This window comes from Miscanthus floridulus, chromosome 3, assembly GCF_019320115.1.
Source record: "Miscanthus floridulus cultivar M001 chromosome 3, ASM1932011v1, whole genome shotgun sequence".
Classification (NCBI taxonomy): Eukaryota; Viridiplantae; Streptophyta; class Magnoliopsida; order Poales; family Poaceae; genus Miscanthus; species Miscanthus floridulus.
The window spans coordinates 124,086,056-124,104,948 of record NC_089582.1 but is presented as its reverse complement, the minus strand read 5'-3'; the positions used below and the strand labels follow the sequence as shown (position 1 = coordinate 124,104,948).

The 18,893-nt window shown below is 40.4% G+C and overlaps 3 protein-coding genes across 6 annotated transcripts; 1 reads left to right on the top strand and 2 right to left on the bottom strand.

The window, feature by feature from the left end:
• Positions 1–968: 968 nt before the first annotated feature.
• On the bottom strand, positions 969–7,404 carry LOC136542322 (asparagine--tRNA ligase, chloroplastic/mitochondrial-like). The gene is made up of 15 exons (XM_066534700.1): positions 6,979–7,404; positions 6,405–6,473; positions 6,169–6,273; positions 5,643–5,750; positions 4,997–5,134; positions 3,281–3,358; positions 3,072–3,149; positions 2,906–2,974; positions 2,745–2,819; positions 2,503–2,586; positions 2,303–2,389; positions 1,858–1,953; positions 1,711–1,785; positions 1,473–1,599; positions 969–1,328 (listed from the first exon to the last, which is right to left on the bottom strand). Exons 1-15 carry the CDS (start codon positions 7,327–7,329, stop codon positions 1,213–1,215), a joined length of 1,656 nt encoding a protein of 551 aa, XP_066390797.1. The 5' UTR covers positions 7,330–7,404; the 3' UTR covers positions 969–1,212.
• A 474-nt stretch (positions 7,405–7,878) lies between these two features.
• LOC136542323 (beta-ureidopropionase-like) lies at positions 7,879–10,907 on the top strand. The gene is made up of 6 exons (XM_066534701.1): positions 7,879–8,196; positions 9,063–9,170; positions 9,323–9,511; positions 9,625–9,852; positions 9,952–10,176; positions 10,268–10,907. The coding sequence occupies exons 1-6, from the start codon at positions 8,059–8,061 to the stop codon at positions 10,628–10,630; spliced, it is 1,251 nt and encodes a 416-aa protein (XP_066390798.1). The 5' UTR covers positions 7,879–8,058; the 3' UTR covers positions 10,631–10,907.
• Positions 10,908–10,924: 17 nt separating this feature from the next.
• LOC136542324 (probable trehalose-phosphate phosphatase 10) lies at positions 10,925–15,894 on the bottom strand. Of its 4 annotated transcripts, XM_066534705.1 has the most exons (12): positions 15,826–15,894; positions 13,235–13,607; positions 13,003–13,143; positions 12,867–12,938; positions 12,640–12,768; positions 12,450–12,506; positions 12,276–12,377; positions 12,101–12,178; positions 11,876–12,016; positions 11,704–11,796; positions 11,464–11,531; positions 10,925–11,284 (listed from the first exon to the last, which is right to left on the bottom strand). In XM_066534705.1, exons 2-11 carry the CDS (start codon positions 13,436–13,438, stop codon positions 11,478–11,480), a joined length of 1,071 nt encoding a protein of 356 aa, XP_066390802.1. In that variant the 5' UTR covers positions 13,439–13,607; positions 15,826–15,894; the 3' UTR covers positions 10,925–11,284; positions 11,464–11,477. The 4 variants fall into 4 exon arrangements, with proteins under 4 accessions (XP_066390802.1, XP_066390799.1, XP_066390801.1 ...); XM_066534702.1 differs by having other exon boundaries at positions 10,925–11,531; XM_066534704.1 differs by lacking the exon at positions 15,826–15,894 and adding an exon at positions 13,663–13,993 and having other exon boundaries at positions 10,925–11,531; positions 13,235–13,514.
• Between the last annotated feature and the right edge of the window lie 2,999 nt (positions 15,895–18,893).

Below are 18,893 nucleotides of genomic sequence, written 5' to 3'. Positions count from 1 at the left end.
TTCTCGTCACATCAAACTTGCGGTATATGTATAGAATACTAAATGTTAACGAAATCAAAAACTAATTACACAGTTTGGTAGTACTTTACGAGATGAACGTTTCGAGCCTGATTAGTCAACGATTGAATAATTATTACCAAATAAAAACAAAACGTTACAGTGTAGCAAATTCGGCCGGCGCCGAATCCGGTGGCCAACTAAACGCGGCCTGTGTATATTTATAGCCCCTCCCGTCAGCCGTCCCGGCCACCCTCCACGACGGGACTGGAGACGACTGACGAGCGCGGACGCTCCCCTTCGTGTTGACTGCTGCCGCCGGCGCGGCATTAAATGGGCAACCGCCTCGCCTGGCCAGCTTCCGAGATGAGGTTTGAATTTTGATTTCAAATTTGAACTTCTGCTGCGGTCTGATCACTTCGGCCGCCGGTGCACCTCGTTTCCTGCACGTAACAGTTTGAATTTGAACTAATCATAATCAGACGCACGCGCGTGCACGGCTGTGAGCACACGATACTAGTACTAGGAGAGATCTGCCGACGCAACGAAACTATTAGCATGTGTGAAAGCAACCAGTAGCTAGTGACAATTGCTTTTGGACCCAAAGGGGGGGGGGGGGGGAGGTGACTAGGAAACTGGAAAGTAGACACGCTTCTAACTTGGATATGAATCCAATGCACAAAATCGCTAGCATGTTTCAACCAGCCCAAACCAGCCAATCAACAGTGTTTTCCTCTCACATAAAACCAGCATCAGCCAGCTCAAACCAGCCCAGAAACCAACCAGCGAACAGGCCGAAAAAAAGAAGGGAGCAACAGCTTCTGAATAAACGGTACCCGACACAGAATCTCAACCTTGCAGACAGAACCAACAGCTTCTAGATACTATTAAATCAGCCGAAATCCAGTATCAGAACTGTGCTTGCATTGCATGAGCTGCTAAATAAAGGTACCCGACACAGAATCTCAACCTTGCAGACAAAACTGATATATTCATATTACCTGAGAAAAGATTAAATCATCCTCCAATTACATATTTGACGAAAAAATTTACACTAAACAATGAAGTTTGCCACAGCACTGCTTGGCTCCAGATTAATCACGAGTCAGCTCAACTCTGTACAATTCTGAGACAGTACACGTATGCATTTCCTCATGTCACATCTTAGGAAAGAATGTTCCTAAAGTATACGTATATGACAACACTTTCAGGGTGCTAAAACTCGGCAGAGCCAGGAACTCGGGGAAACGGGATGGCGTCTCTGATGTTGTCTATTCCAGTAGCAAACTGGACAAGCCGCTCAAATCCAAGACCAAAACCAGCGTGCGGAACTGGATCAGAGAAAAAAAAAATCAAAGTTTGTTATGGGTCATCACGAAGGGGGCAAAAAAGGTATCAACTATTTATAACCAAAACTGGAAAAATAACAGTATTCATCCTTTTTGAAATTTTAACATGGGTTAATGTATTATAACCTGATCCATATCGCCGCAGGTCCAAATACCACCAGTAGCTCTCCTTGTTCAGATTTTGCTCGTCTAATCGGGCTTCAAGGTAATCAAGACGCTCTTCCCTCTGGCTTCCTCCAATAAGTTCACCAACCTGACATTGAACAGACACAGTCAGTATTGGCAATAGCTAAAGCTTTTGTTCCATTTTATTCATTCGCATGCTAAGAATTTTATATATGATCTATTACTTGTATGTGCTTACCCGAGGAACCAACAGATCCATCGCAGCAACTGTCTTCCCATCATCATTTTCTCTCATATAGAAAGCTTTGATTTCCTAATGAAAATGAAATGGTATGATACTTTGTTTCAAAACTATTATTAACACTCAAAACTGTACACTGCAAACCTTTGGGTAATCTCTAATTATTACAGGGCGTCCACCCAAGGCAACTTCTGTGATATATCGCTCATGCTCACTTTGAAGATCCAAACCCCACTTTACCTGATAATTTTTGGAGAGAGAAAAAAAGGTCAGCTAAGACATTTATTTTCATATGAATATCACTTGAGCTTCTGCCTCTCATTGAAGCTCAGGGAATGAATATTCGTATGTGGGACTCAGTACAAGTAGAAAGCACACAGGTGATTTCATACATATCAAAGCAACCAGAATTTGTGCAGTCAACATTGAACTGTTAGACAAATATCAACATTTCAAGCGTTCAGCCATTTTCAGAAGTATATGCTTGAATCTTCATTACAATTGTAAATAAAATTCAAAAAACGCATCAGATAAGTATAATGTGACAAACATGAGAAAGTTATCTTAGAAGCTGTCACTCATGCATTACCGGGAACTCGAATTCCTTCTTGGACCCAAGAAGTAGCTCGACAGCATCAGTGTAAGACAAGTGAATGAAGTTCTTCTCTACTACATCCTGTGGGCAAGCAGAAGAGAATTCACTGACAGCATTCCTCTTGATCAAAACGTACAATTGAGTCGAAAGCTATATGCTGCTGCCATAGATATGATAACAAAGGAAAGCTATACATTTAATCGATCTATGATGCCTTTCTCAACCCATGTATTGAAGAAATCCATATCCTCTTTGCAGTTCTCTAGAATATATTTTACCTGCATGAAACAGCAGTAATTTAGGTTAAAGGTGAGTCTAGACCACTGCTTGAAATTTCCCAAATTTAAGAGTCAAGAGGCTTTAATAAAACCACACTGCAGATATGGCTAGCGGTAGACTTGAGCATCAAACAAACATGGTAGAAGAAGGCACCTACTACATACTGGAGATATGCAGTTGCACAAGCCATGTCATCGTTTAGATCCGCAAAGGCAAGCTCAGGTTCAATCATCTTCACTCACAACAATGAAACAGCAAAAGATGTGAATTCAGTGTTTAGTCGGATTCTAAAGAAAGTGGTGTGAGGATTTCAAATACCCAAAATTCAGCAAGATGCCTTGCAGTGTTTGAATTTTCAGCCCTAAACGTTGGACCAAATGTGTAAATCTGGAGCGAAAAAATGAATGAGGCAATAAAAAAACTAATTAAAGCTATCAAAAATGACAGGGTTAACTGGTTCAAATGAATGTGGCATAAGAATTACATCAGATAGAGCTGAAGCATATGTTTCACCATTGAGCTGTCCAGACACTGTCAGAAATGCTGGTTTGCAGAAGAAATCCTAGCATAAGTAACATTGGAAAGATTCATATTACTAGTACAGTTTGGAGAAACTAAATAAAATTAAATATAGGGCATCATATGATAAAAGCAAATTGACTCAGGTAACATGCTAACAAGGGCAAAGGCTACCTGTGACCAATCAACCCTTCCATCCTTGGTAGCAGGAATATCTTTGAGTAGGGAACCACCTTCAGCGCTGTTTGAAAGCTATATTATAGAAGTGGACAAAAATATTAAATATATTCAAACCAGAATACAAGGAAAACCAAGGAACAAGAAGGCAAAATGGACGGCTACATATCATTCTAAGGAAAAGTTTTGTGGAAAGACAATGATGCCACTAGTAATCATGAACTTAGTTATATACTTATACATATATGATTAGAACACATATGGGATAATGATTGAATGATTCAGATATGACTGTTATGGTATAACTTCAATGATTACAATTACAATTCTCCAAATAATGCATGCAACCTGATCTAACAGTAAACCTGATGATGACATTTCTATGACTTCCATACACCAGATATTTGATAGGCACAACTTTAAGGAAGTTCTATAAGCAACAACAACAACAACAACAACAACAAAGCCTTTAAGTCCCAAACAAGTTGGGGTAGGCTAGAGTTGAAACCCAACAGAAGCAATCAAGGTTCAGGCACGTGAATAACTGTCTTCCAAGCACTCCTATCTAAGGCTAAGTCTTTGGGTATATTCCATCCTTTCAAGTCTCCTTTTATTGCCTCTAACCAAGTCAACTTCGGTCTTCCTCTGCCTCTCTTCACGTTACTATCCTGACTTAGGATTCCACTACGCACCGGTGCATCTGGAGGTCTCCGTTGCACATGTCCAAACCATCTCAACCGGTGTTGGACAAGCTTTTCTTCAATTGGCGCTACCCCTAATCTCTCACGTATATCATCGTTCCGAACTCGATCCCTTCTTGTATGACCACAAATCCAACGCAACATACGCATTTCCGCGACACTTAGCTGTTGAATATGTCGTCTTTTCGTAGGCCAACATTCTGCACCATACAACATAGCAGGTCTAATCGCCGTCCTATAAAACTTGCCTTTTAACTTCTGTGGTACCCTTTTGTCACATAGGACACCAGACGCTTGCCGCCACTTCATCCACCCTGCTTTGATTCTATGGCTAACATCTTCATCAATATCCCCGTCCCTCTGTAGCATTGATCCTAAATATCGAAAGGTATCCTTCCTAGGCACTACTTGACCTTCCAAACTAACATCTTCCTCCTCCCGAGTAGTAGTGCCGAAGTCACATCTCATATACTCAGTTTTAGTTCTACTAAGTCTAAAACCTTTGGACTCCAAAGTCTCCCGCCATAACTCCAGTTTCTGATTCACTCCTGTCCGGCTTTCATCAACTAGCACTACATCGTCCGCGAAAAGCATACACCAAGGGATGTCCCCTTGTATGTCCCTTGTGACCTCATCCATCACTAAAGCAAACAAATAAGGGCTCAAAGCTGACCCTTGATGTAGTCCTATCCTAATCGGGAAGTCATCCGTGTCTCCATCACTTGTTCGAACTCTAGTCACAACATTGCTGTACATGAAGTTCTATAAGCAAATATAGGTAAAAAAAAATTTGCAACATGTCCACTCCAATAATGATACAGCTGGATTGGGCAGCTTGTCAGGCTGTATGGTTTCTGATTCAGAGCATAGGCTCCAACTGAAATATTTTGGTAAACATAGAAAGGAGCATAGATTCAGTTTAACATAGATGAACAGAACATTTTCTATACAGCAACCAAATTCAAAGAGTGTAAGTAGTCTATCTAAAGAAACATATTGAAGAAAAACTAACCAAGGTAGTCACGTAAAACTGCTCCCCAGCTCCTTCACAATCTGAGGCAGTAATAATTGGGCTTGAAACCCAAACAAATCCATTGTCTTGAAAGAATTTATGAGTTGCGTATGCCAGAGCATTTCTCACTCTTGCCACCTAAATAAGCACAAGCATATCCAGTTCCAGTAAGCAAATCCACAGGAGAAACTTGAGTAATTACTGAACAAGAAAACTTGGGGTAAAGAAGAATCATATTTCATATCATTTTTAAGAGAGATTTGTGTAACTAGATCACCAGCATAGATGATAACCCATTATCTTGCAAGTCAGTGTCCGAGTGGCCCATATTCAGGAGGGGAAAAAAACTCTATAACCATATGACTCCAAAATCCAGAAATTTGCATGGGCAACTGTTTTACAGATGTGTATGAAATTGTAAGCTAACATAGGGAACTAATAACACAAATAGAAAAATGGTAGCACTTGATAAAGGGCATTCAATTTCGGGTTGAGTAATGGAAGGAAAGAAAATGTATCATCCTCAATCTCTTGGTCAACAAATCTATGCGCCTTTATACTAGAATGAACCAAAATAATATCAAACTGGCAGCTTTTCAAGTCCTCAGTATGACAGAAAAGGGGGTCAGCAGTGAGTAGAACATACTGCACCAAAAGTGTTTGTCCGAGGACGGAGATGGGCTACAGTTCTAAGGAACTCTCTTGATGCCCGTTTCTTCTGTATAGGAAAAGATGTGGGGTCACTCTTACCAATCTGCAAAAACAAAGTAAAAATAAACATTCCAAGAAAAAAAATAAAGGCACAAAAAATAAGGTCGTCAGACTGCAAGTTCTTGGTTTACAATCCGACAAACGAAAGGTATAGAGGCCCGATTAGTATCAAACATTAGTTAAGTATAGCATATAGCAAAGGAAGTTACATAATGTGTGTACAACTTGAAACAAAAGAACAAAAGAATATATGGCCTCACAGGATGCTTCAGTTGACTACAGTTGGCATGCAAAATGAATAAATGAGACATTAACTAACTACGAAATAAGTATTCCCTGTATTTTTTTTAGAAATGCAGAAACAGAAAGAAACTTCTTGACATCTTAACAAGCTAGTTAGTTACAGACTATTCACAGGAATGCGTGAACTAAAAGTAATTATAAAATACTGGAATAATTACCACAGTGATCTTTGAAACCTTCAACTCCACTTTTTGCTTACCGCCTTGGCTGCTTGCAACAACTCCCTCGATTAGTACAGATGCTCCAGTAGTGACAGAGTCTATCTGACAGCCATCATTGAAAATAATGATGAATAAAACGTATTATAGCCTTATCAACTGCAACCAATGCAGTGTAAGAGAAGCTTACAAAAGGATAAACCTGCAACCTTTGCAAAATGGGCAAAACATAGTACCTGGTCATAGCCTTCTGTTTCAGGAGTCAATACGCATTGCATATTGGACAAGCAAGAGCCATCATTGACCTAAAAGTTGAAGTTTTAGAATGCATTAGACTGAAATAATAATAATAATACCTGTTCCTCTGGATGGTAATCACGCATGTGCAGAAGATAAGAGCTACTTGAGTCCATAATCATAAATTCCTTTATGACGCGCGTAAGCATTATGGTTGGACTGGCTCATGAGACAAGTGTTATGAAATGTTATCTTGGGTCTCTCTGTTCATTAATTACTAAAGCAAAGGAGATACACTATCAGTTGAAACATGCAACACTACATTCCGCTCAGAATATTTAGTCAAATATCAAGGCATTGATAACATTGTTGAAATGCTAATTGAGCACCCTAGCCTGGTTCCTAGTACAAAAGCAAGGCACATAACTACATTCACTAGAGTCCTAAATCACCCAGGTGCTAATCATATGCACCCATTTGAGCAAAAGTAAAATGTACTAACGGCACGCATCACCGTTGCACCAAATTCCAAATGATCAAAACCAGAGCAAAACGAAATTGTCACTGCGCCACCTCAACGAAAGTGACGGTCCTCTGGGCGCGGCAGGTGCGCACCCACCCGCGCACCGCGAGCTCCTTGCCCACCCACGCGGCGCCCTCGTCCTCCCCGCCCTTCACGTCCGCCACCCGCAGCCGCTTCCTGAACTCCCCCACGGCCTCGCCCGCCGCCCCTGTCGCCGCGGCTGCGGGGGCGGATGCGGAGGCCTGCGCCGCGGCGCAGAAGCGCTGCCGCCGCCCCGAGGCAGCGGCGAGCGGCGCCGTACGCGGGAGTGGGAACGAGAGCGCGGCGAGCGGGGAGGCCTTGGGAACCTGGAGCCGGCGCGGGGCCAGGCGGAGGAGCCGCGCGGCGGCGGCGGCCGCCATCGGCAGCGAGGCGGCGGCGGTGGCCTGTGGGGCTGTAAGCTTAATTTCCTGGCCTGTCGCGGCGGGCCTATCTGCTTTCCCCGCCTAGGAGCCGTCCGTTTCGTTTTTGATCGAGGGTTAACACGTCTCCTGAGGCTGTTGACGTATTTCAGGGACCCCGCCTTTGTGCCCTGTTTACGTATTAATCATCCCAGCATCAGACATTATCAGGCACATGAGTTTATCTATTCTTCTATTTAATTCCCATTTTAATTTGAAGCCAATCCAAATCACATGGGGAATGGGGTGATTGTTGATGTTTGTCATCCAGCGCGTGTTTAGTTGGGTGAATTTAGGAATTTAGGCTACTGTAGCACTTTCGTTTTTATTTGGCAATTAGTGTTCAATCATAGATTAATTAGGCTCAAAATATTCGTCTCGTAATTTTCAACTAAACTGTACAATTAGTTTTTTTCTATATTTAATGCTCTATGCACGTATGGTAAGATTCGATATAGGTACTGTAGCACCTTTTGGAATTTGAGGTCGAAAGTAAACACGCGCCCAACGAAAAAAAACCATGCAAGAAGCCAATCAAGATCATCACATCACATCACATGGGTTTCGTCGTCACGTCTCACTAGTTGATTGAAGAAGAAGAGACCTGCTCGCTTCTCCCTCTCCCCCGAGTCGGTCCAATCCGAAGGAGTGAAGAAGCTCCCGGCGCGCGCGCAACGCAAGCGAGAGAATATGGCGACCAGCAACGGCAAGGCGGCGCAAGGGGAGGAGGGGAAGGCGCCACCGCCTGCATCGCCGGCGGGGTCGATCGGCGGGTACGAGTCCCTGCACAGGCTCCTGGAGGCCAACCTCTCCCCACAGCTATTCCAGGTACCCTACCACTATCTCATTCCCTCGCTGGGCGGGGGACCAGATTCGTCCCACCGTGCCGTCGCCCGTGCCCGTTTCTTGGTTATGCCGTATCCAATTTCAGTTGCGCACGCGTGCTCGGGCGAACTTTTTTCACATGCCGAATCAACGCTGTCGCATAACCAAATTACGACCGGAAAGAGTGCTCGCAGCAATTGATCGAGAGAAATCTGGTGAATTTTGTAAACAGTTTTGCTCCTCTGAACGAGCCTAATTAACGATCAATTGGTTATGTTGTACGTTAACTAGTCACTTTCTCTTCATATAGTGATATAGGTGATGTGCTACTGAATTTAAGTATCTGTTGTGGACTATAGACATGCTTCTTGTAACATTCATTCAAACTGATGCAACTTATGGTTATGTATGTGTCCTAGCTGTGTTTGCAGCCTCTTCGAACAACCCTGTTCGCTTCGCTGAAAAGCCAGGCTGAAAAGCGTTTCGCTGAAATTTGGCTTATGCTGATTTGTTGTGAGAGGAAAACATTGTTCGTTCGCTGAAAAGTACTGCTGAAGTAGTTCAAGCGAACAGGGTTCGCTGATTTGTTGTGAGAGAAAACATTGTACCATGGCTGATAAGCCAAGCTGATAAGTTCAAGCGAACTTTGTATGTCCTTTTTTCTTCCTAGTCAGATCCTCAGATATAATGGTTGTTACTTAGCAAGATCGGTGTCTGCGAAATTTACCTATGGTCTGATTTCAGAATCGTAAATACTATACCCTGCTGTACTCAACTCCCAGTCTGTTTCATTGGGTCATAATCATATGGATATCTAGATGACATTTAGGTTCAGTTTGTTGATATTGGCAACTTTTTCCTGTTGACAGGAAGCAAGCCGATTGCTGCTGGGACTGAATTGTGCACAACCTCTTGAGGCTATCTCACTGCCTGACGCCACAACAGCTCTTGCAGAAACACACAATTTTGATGTGCAGGTTATCTCATAATAAATTGTCATTTTCATTAGTGCTTGTCAAGTGATTATGTGATTGCAGAGACGTATCATCCTTTTTTTCAAGGCATCAGCAGCTATCATTACAGAAATTAATTATATTGGTTGACGGATTTAAATCTATCTGCGCTACAGGCATTCCGTTTTAGTGCAGACAAAGAGTTTCTAAGGCAACCACGAGTTATTCGAGTTGGTCTAATTCAGAACTCAATTGCCGTTCCCACTACTTGTCACTTTGCTGACCAGAAGAAGGCAATCATGGACAAAATAAAACCTGTAATTGATGCAGCTGGTGCTTCTGGTGTCAATATTTTGTGCCTACAAGTGAGTAACTTGTACTTTTTCTTTGGAACATTTGGAATGATTGTAAGCAGTTCAGGACATTGAGTTATATCTCCAAAAGGAATATCGTTTCTAATGATTCGCACCAAATTCAGGAAGCCTGGACAATGCCTTTTGCCTTCTGCACACGCGAGAAAAGATGGTGTGAATTTGCTGAACCAGTTGATGGAGAATCTACTCAATTCCTTCAAGAACTTGCACAGAAGTATAACATGGTAATAGTTAGCCCAATCCTTGAAAGGGATGTAAAACATGGGGAGACTATTTGGAATACTTCTGTTGTTATTGGAAACAATGGCAACATAATTGGCATTCATCGAAAGGTATGCACGTCACTACATTTTTCTTTTCCTTTGGCTGCATTTTCTATTCCTTCCTTCTGTCAGAAAACTTTTACAGTGTCTTAGTAAACGCTACTGTAGAATCACATTCCAAGAGTTGGTGATTTCAATGAGAGCACATACTACATGGAGGGTAACACTGGGCATCCAGTGTTTGAAACCGCTTATGGCAAAATAGGAGTGAACATTTGTTATGGAAGACATCATCCCCTTAATTGGCTTGCATTTGGCCTCAATGGAGCTGAAATAGTGTTCAACCCATCTGCAACGGTTGGTGAACTCAGTGAACCAATGTGGCCAATTGAGGTCAGACAAATCCATGTGCTATAGAACACTTTTTTATATACATGCATATCTTACATTTATGGGGTGCATGATTATTTTTTTGGTACTTCAGGCAAGGAACGCCGCAATTGCAAACAGCTACTTTGTTGGATCAATTAACCGGGTTGGCACAGAAGTGTTCCCAAATCCATTCACATCTGGTGATGGGAAACCTCAACACGCAGACTTTGGCCATTTCTATGGATCTAGCCATTTCTCAGCACCTGATGCCTCTTGCACCCCATCTCTATCACGCTACCGGGATGGCTTGATCATCTCCGATATGGACCTCAACCTATGCCGCCAGATCAAAGACAAGTGGGCCTTCCGCATGACTGCTCGATATGAGATGTATGCTTCCTTGCTCTCAGAGTACTTGAAACCAGATTTCAAACCTCAAGTCATTGTTGATCCCTTGATTAATAAGAAGGCATAAAACTGAGGTATGCTGGATACTTGGGCTTAAAAGGAGGCTGTTTTGTGCTTTGACGTGGACAGGAAAGGTTTGCCATTTAGCAGAATAATGTCTCTGATGAAGGTGCAAATTGGAGGAAGTTTCTTTTTTTCCTTTACTTTTTCACATCCTGTAAAAATGTGTTTGGTGTAGTTTGAGCTACTTTTACTCAATATTCGAAACAATAATGCTTGTTATGTTTTCATTGTATAATTTGCAAGGGATTTTTCTGTGAAGAAATTCAACAATCTTTAAACCACCGAGAATAACTTAGAAACTCCTTCAAATATACTCCCTCTGTCCCGTTTTCAGAGTCGCTCCCGCCATCAATGAAGTCCAGTAAAGATTCCACTCACCAGGACGCTGGCTGTGTCCAGATGCAGTGAAAATTCTCGTCACCTAGACACTTTAATGATGTGCCAAAACGACGTACATATCGGGACAGAGGGAGTAATGCTTAATTAGTTGTTGATGGTTATTGTCCATAACACTGACTGGCACAGAGTGGATTCTTTGACATGACGACATACAATTCAGTAATGTATTACCAGGCTACAATAAAGAGATTGGCTACAGACTGTACAATTGACATCAGGTGCAGTTGAGTTCCCTAGTCCTCTTTGTCAGAGATTAACCCTAAAATCATCAACAGATATTAACAACTACTCCCTCCATTCCAAATTATAAGACAATTTGGTTTTTCTATATACATTGCTTTTACTATGTATCTAGATATGGTGTATATCTAAATGCATAGCAAAATTTATGTATCTAAAAAAGCCAAAACATCTTATAATTTAGAATAGAGGGAGTACTTCATTGTTATTCATTATGCTTCTTCTTCCTCCTTCCATTTCACTAGTCTCTTCAGGAAGTCCATCACCTACAATTGGAATGGCACAGAGTTCAGTATCTGACACAAACAGGGTTTTTTTTTCCCTGAAAACTAATGCATTGTGTAAAGTTTGATATATGGCGAAGAACAAAGCAATCCAATTATATAGATTGTTGTGCAGTAAGTGATACAGTCAGCCCTGCGCAAATCATGAATTTACCTCAGGTGGATCCACCAGGGAGTACAAGGCATGAGATTCCTTTGGTACAGATGACACCAAAATTCCAAAACCCCGTTTGTCTCCCCGTAAAACCTGCAGATTTAAACCATCAAGTCCATATCTACATGGAAAAAAAGGCATGGATTGTCTGCATTTACACCAAACCACGGACCTTGAACGCGTCCTCATCTGTTCGGTCATCTCCGATGTAGATAGGGAGCACTTTGTCAGAGTCAGCTAGCCCTAGGGAGTCCAGCAAGAACTCCACAGCCTTCCCTTTGTTCCAGTCTATCACTGGACGAACTTCTAAAACCTGCATTGCAGCAGTCAGTTTCGTTTCACCTCCTTCAAGAGCAAGCACGCAGTGCCAGTGGCTTTCATTTACAGGGATGTATACCTTCCGTCCATGACTCAGTCGGAGGCGAGGGTAGGCTTTCAGGACGTCGTCTGTGCACCGTGCAACCAGTGGCCAGTCCTGAAAATCAAATGAATCAGAAGCAGGAAACCTGTGAATGTGACTGAGTCTGAGTGGTTCTCCCTTCACATCATTTTTAGTAAATTAAAATTTTCACCTTCTCATTGACATTGCGGTAGTGCACCGACACGCAGAATTTGTTGTTTTCAACTTTCGCACCATCAATTCCCCTGACCTTATCAACGAGCAATCTAAAGACCTGCATCACACGGCGCTGCATTGAATACCTTAATCTCAGTATATGGAGTTGTGAAGTCTGAAAATTTTCTACCTCGTCAATCATTGGTAAGAATTCGCTAGCAGCCTGAAAGATCTTCATCTCCTTGTTCTACCAAAAGTAGTAATAAGAGAAAAAGAAACACCAAATTGAAAAAATATACATTGTTCTTTGCACTAAACATGCTAAAGATTGGAAAATACATCACAACTAGTTGGCTTAATTGTTAAAAGCATTTTCACACCTGCTTCTTACTGGAGTTAGTGCTGCTTCTATGGTCAGTGACAGAACCAGTTTTTCCCACTGGACCCATGATGTCCATTCCATGGCTACCAGCATAGTATAGTTCGGTGAGTTTAACAAAATCAAACACCTAAAATAGTTTAAAAGGAGTTAAGTTAAAGCCCAGGAAGAGATAAGTTTAGGTATAAAATATAATCCACGGGGAAGGATAATCTATAATGTATTCACCTTATCACAAGACCTTCCACTGATAATCGCAGTGGGAAGATGCCGTGCAGCACTCCTCACCACCTCCCGCATCTGTAAAATTCAACTGAGAGAAGGGAACTCTTTAATTAAGAGACTGGTGCTGCAATGCAATTACCTGATCAGACATGACAGCATGGTCAGGTTCATCAACAATTGGCGAGAGGGTTCCATCATAATCCAAGAACAGCGCTATCTTCTTGCCTTTGCCATAGGTAACAATTTTTTCAAATGCGTTTAGAGCTGAAGGATACTTCTTCTGCAAATGACAAGAAATTGGCTATTAGTACCAACTCTTACAGTTTCAAGGCTACAGCTACGAGGTATCGATAAGTAAGATGTGGACTCACAGTCCAAGCTCGGTAGATGGGATCAAAAGCAACATTGTTACCAATGTTCACTCGGATAGCAGTAGGCGAGGATATCTTCATGTCATTCAACCAGCCATTAGCATGCAGTGGCATTGTTTTAAGAGGAAAAGCTGGCTCTTTCAGCTCCTCCACTGATGGAGGATCTTCATCTCCACAGGTGCTGCCATTAGCATAGGAACCCATGCTGATCTTTCTCTAAAAGACCGTCGAATAGCCTAAGGGTTTGTTTTTTGGCTGGGCGATAATCAGATTCTCCTGGCTACAAAGAAACACCTAGATTGAGCACCTTCCTGCCATCATAGCCCATTTGCAATGAAATCAAAGCACCAGAGTAACAACATACTTCTGCTTCCTGTTCATACAAATTCAGAAGAAAAAAAAAGAGGATACAATGTTCATATACATACTTTAAGAAGCCCCGTAGTTGCTAGATCAGCAGCACCAGGCAATTGCAAAGGGAACAGTCTTTATATACACTTCACATAGACATTGATAAATGATACTCCGTAAGTAATAGTCACTTGCAGAGGAATCCAATGCATCAAGCAACTTATGGGTTCGGAAGTCAAGAAAAGGTTATGCTAGCTATCAGGGATTAATGAAATGGGTGGCTTCAAGTCAACAACAACCGATGAGACAAAGTCTTACGAAGAACGACAGAATCCTCTGTACACACACATCAAGGCAGAACATATATAGTATATTTAACCCAAACAATCATAGTCAATTAGGATTCAAAGACAGCAAGGTCGACTGCACTGCTCACACCATGAATATGCAGTAATATACTACATGTATTATATAAAAGAATCTAGCAAGCAACAAAGACGACAACTAAAGAAGTTTAGCCTCACCAAGAAAGACCAATGGTAGAGACAACGAAGGAACGGGATTGTGTGACCATACTTGTCCAAGAAGACAATGCAGTAAGCAGTGACATCTGCTGTAACTTTGGCGATTGGTATCCTCTAATGAAATTCTAATCACATAAGGAAACATGTTCACTGATTTCAAGAAGAAGAACCAAAATTGTTTGCTAATGTCCTTGAAGAATCATACAAGTTAAGGGTATCTTCTTGGTTAGTTAGCTTTGGTTGTTTTCAAACTCCCTGCTATTTCCTTCTTAATAATGGTGAAGTGACATTCTTGGACAGTCTCAAAGAGGAAAATGGGGTACATATAACTCCAGGAAAAAAAAAGGAAACAAATTAAGATTCTGCCTACCTTGATAGCTCAGCAAAATAAGTTGGAAGAAGAAGGCACAAAATTCAGGAACGTGGACGTACATCGACATCGAATTTATGTCATGGTTTGAAACTTCAGGTGCATTAAACAATCTCAATTAGGAGGTCGTTTTCACTCTTAAAAGAAGTTCTCTCTGTGAAAAGCTAACAGACCAGTAGCACGACATCGGATTACATGAAGCAAAACTCAAAGCACTAGTAACAGTATATAGAAATAGGGTGCATTTACAAGCAACAAAATAAATTGCAGCTTTGTCAAGGCATGACGCAAGCATGCTTGACAAACTAGAAGATGGTGTGTACAACATCAAAATTCAAAATGATGTGGCATTTGTCACAACATTTAAAACTGCATGATCCAAGAAAATGGAAGTAAGTCAAAGACTCAATACAGTAGTCTGCTGGGTAAAAGTCTATCTTATTGCTCTAAAAGGCATATGCTACGTCGATGGACCAGCTCTACGAGCTGTATGTTCTCTTTTTTTTTTCTAGAAACCTAGCAGGAGCTCTACCTCTCAATTAAGAAAGGAAAGAAGGAAAGAAATTTATATATACATGAAAGTCCGGAAGACCCGAAAGCCCCACCGGGCACACACATAAAAAAAAGAAGACACCCAGCACATCCCCATAGGGGTTATTTTAACGAAAGCCGTATGTTCTCATTTAAGAAAGACAATCAAGACTGCCAACATAATGCAATATAAAACCATGAATCAACGTAACTGTGCACTAATATTGAATGGTACACTGCTGTGGATAGAAGAACTATATTTATATGACAAAGAACCTCAAATGAGGACATTTTACATCAAGATAGTACCTAGTTTGAATCATATAGTAGTTTCCTGTGACATTTGAATGTGTTACATACTAAATTGGAACTTTTCCCGTTCTAATTGTCTTCCATTGAAAATTTACATGAAGCAAGCTAAATAACAAGAAATCACATAGACAAAATCAAACAATCATCCGCATTGGCTCCAAAGTGCACAAGAACAAACATTCAAATCCATGCAATTAATAAATTTCTCCACCTAAAATATTTTATAATATCTGGCACATTTCATCAATTGGTTAAGATTAAAATGAACCGGCAAGCGTGTTAATAGATTGATATGGGACAGAAACAAACTCAATTTCATGCACATATTATGTTACAATGATTTTGTGCCTGAGCTAATAACCTTTTTGCAGGTTTCTTAAACCAAATAAAAGTCGATTGGGACAAAATAGTTTCTTTCGTATTCATTGCAACGAATTCAATCCATTATGTAAAAATATCTAGCGGTTACTAGGAATTAAATTAGTCACAAGATATGATCTTACCTGATTTGGAGAGCGGCAGAGCTAGAATTGTGGCAATCAAGAAAACAAGATTGCGCAAGAGAGAGCTTTGCATGTAACAATTAGACCAAGAGAGAAAAGAGGAAGAGAGACGTAGAAGGTGGCTATATATAGACATCGATGAATAACGAGAAATAAGTGGATCTTCTATTCTTTCATTTTTTGAGGCGGATGTGATTTAGTGTCTTCAACCTTAGCGAAATGTTGTTTGATGAGCCTTGCAACCATCAAAAAGAAGATTTTGGTTACTCTTTTTTTTTAAAAAAAATGTTGTTTGTTTTCTAAAAAATTGCTACTTTGACTTTTTTTTCAGGCACTCGCCCTAGTGAAAAGACAACATGCACTCAAACCAGTGGCAAACACATGTTGGTTGTACATATATAATATATTGTATATTATGTCACGACTATTTTTAGGTAACTATTTTTTAGAAATATAATACAGGGCGTTGTAGAAAACCTTTTGATAACATGTTCATGCATTATTATCTAATTCATGTACACTTATAATTTCATAGACTATGACCATAACAATATTGTCCTAAAAGTATGGAGCCTACTCTTATGACCGACTATAACTTATCATGGTGGCTTGGTGTGGATGAGGATGTAACACCTCTATCCATAGGTCTTTATTGTCATTATCACATTAGAAACAAACATGGCTACTTAAGGTAGCAATGATGACTAGCAATGCTTTAGGGAGAAAGCAGTGGCGAAGCTAGAGCAACATGAAGGGAGATGCGCTATGTCACTTGTACTAGAAGGATACCCTGTGCATTGCTCCGAGATTCTTAAAAATAAAACTGTTGCATGTATAAATTAAATCATCTACATATTCTTACATCCATTCTTATCAAAATTAGTTGCATTAAGAGGTTGGAAGTTAATGCGATGGCATAGCTACTAGTGGAAGATGACGTGATAGGTACTGGAAGATGACATGGATGACTTATACGTTGAGATAGAACTTGTAGTGAGAATTAACTTTATAAGAGATAGATTACCCAAAATCCCAAATAGCAATTCTAAATTTGTATTTTTTGGGAGATGATAAAAAATATAATATAAACTTCAATCTAACAAATTTATATTATCTTGCTTTGCTTAAAGAAACTAAAGAATTTGTGAAACATCTGTTAAGAGTGAATGAAAATGAACAAGATTTTTGGAAACTACTGCCTTTCATTGATCTGCCAAATGGATTATATACACTTGAAGGGGTATCTTCAAGAGACAACCGTTCACCAAAGGACAGACCCCTTGGTGACGGAATTAACGGTTAATCTACTACTAATCCTAACTGTCTCATAGATGAGATCACTAGTAGAAGAGACGTCTGTTGTGTGCAGGTGCCTCTTCGCCTGGAGACAACGTTTCACAACACTCTCCCTTGATTGAATCTTTTTTTAGATCAATGCAGCCGTAAGCTTAGATTTCTCGAAAAACCCTGTGGGGAAAATCTGAGGAATATCTATGTATAGATATGCTATAAAAACTCCTTTAAACCTTATAGGAAAAAAAAGGAGAAAATAACATATATGAGTGTGACTTAAATAAATCACTATGTCATTGGTATCCCATTAAAAACCCCAGTGGGGAAAATATTGGAGATACGACATATAGATTACTTCCCCAAAAACCTTTTTCAGGAAAAATATGAGAAGCAATATAAAGTGATATGTCGCTAAAACTCCTGTAAAAATCCAGTGGGAAAATTAGGAGAAAATATGACGACATATTATTGGTATTGCCTCTTGGATAACTCATATGAAAAACCTTTCTAGGGAAAAACCATGTATGAGTTGTGAGGGCAATATGTGTCTTTGATATTTCCCACAAAAACCCCGGTGGGGAAAATAGGAAACATGACACATGCTTATGTTAATATTACCTTATTAAAAACTTTAACAAGAAACCTTATAAGTAAAACTTGTGAAAGAAAAGAGTATAATATGATGCTGGTACAGGTCAACATTTAGGAGATGTCTCCCCCTGATTCTGGCAAATCTCGAAGTCGCCGCATACCAATTCCACGTACTAATTTTTGAAACACAGAAGTTGGTAAGGACTTAGTAAATAGGTCAGCGAGATTTTCACATGACTTGATTTGCAAGATGTTTATTTCCCCGTTTTGTTGTAATTCATGGGGATAAAACAGTTTAGGAACAATATGCTTAGTGATATTGCTCTTTATGTAACCTGATTGCATCTGTGTAACACAAGCGGAATTATCTTCATAGATAATTGTAGGTGATTCGATTGAACCAATACCACATGACTGTTGTATGTGGTTAATCATTCTGCGAAGCCATACACATTCTCGTGATGCCTCGTATAGAGCAATAATTTCAGAATGATTAATAGAGGTTGCTGTCAGAGTCTGCTTAGAAGACTTCCATGAAATAGCTGTACCTCCATGTAGGAATACAAATCCTGTTTGGGATTTTTCATTATGAGGATCAGATAAGTAACCAGCATCAGTATAACCAATCATACTGGGATCATGATTTTTCTTAAAGAATAAACCAAGATCCTTTGTGCCATTAAGGTATCTGAGGATACACTTCACTCCCATCCAATGACGGTGAGTTGGGTCCGCACTATGCCTAGCTAGTAAGTTCACTGCAAATGCGATATCAGGCCTGGTGCAATTTGCAAGATACATAAGTGCGCCAATGACACTGAGATATGGGATCTCTGGTCCCAACATCTTTTCCCCAATATCCCGTGGTCTAAATGGATCTTTCCCTATTTCTAAGGAACGAACAACCATCGGAGTTTTATTAGGGTATGATTTATCCATATTGAATTTCTCCAATATCTTTTGGATATAGGCTGCTTGATGCACTAAAATCCCTGAAGGACGGTGCTCAAGTTGTAAGCCTAGGCAATACTTAGTCTTACCTAAATCCTTCATCTCGAATTCTCTCTTTAGATGTTTGCGTGCTTCATTTATATCTTTTGGGCTACCAATGATATTTAAATCATCAACATACACAGATATAATACAAAATCCCGTTCGAGATTTCTTAATAAAAACACATGGAC

Excerpts from the sequence above, each read along its gene's own strand:
- LOC136542322 (XM_066534700.1), bottom strand. The coding sequence starts at position 7,329 with ATGGCGGCCGCCGCCGCCGCGCGGCTCCTCCGCCTGGCCCCGCGCCGG. Across the intron at positions 3,359-4,996 it reads AGTTTTACGTGACTACCTTG|CTTTCAAACAGCGCTGAAGG; the intron begins GTTAGTTTTTCT and ends TCTATAATATAG. Across the intron at positions 3,150-3,280 it reads GAAGGGTTGATTGGTCACAG|GATTTCTTCTGCAAACCAGC; the intron begins GTAGCCTTTGCC and ends TACTTATGCTAG.
- LOC136542323 (XM_066534701.1), top strand. The coding sequence starts at position 8,059 with ATGGCGACCAGCAACGGCAAGGCGGCGCAAGGGGAGGAGGGGAAGGCG. Across the intron at positions 9,853-9,951 it reads TAATTGGCATTCATCGAAAG|AATCACATTCCAAGAGTTGG; the intron begins GTATGCACGTCA and ends ACGCTACTGTAG. Across the intron at positions 10,177-10,267 it reads AACCAATGTGGCCAATTGAG|GCAAGGAACGCCGCAATTGC; the intron begins GTCAGACAAATC and ends TTGGTACTTCAG.
- LOC136542324 (XM_066534702.1), bottom strand. The coding sequence starts at position 13,438 with ATGGGTTCCTATGCTAATGGCAGCACCTGTGGAGATGAAGATCCTCCA. Across the intron at positions 12,378-12,449 it reads TCTTACCAATGATTGACGAG|GTCTTTAGATTGCTCGTTGA; the intron begins GTAGAAAATTTT and ends CGTGTGATGCAG. Across the intron at positions 12,017-12,100 it reads GACTGAGTCATGGACGGAAG|GTTTTAGAAGTTCGTCCAGT; the intron begins GTATACATCCCT and ends GCTGCAATGCAG.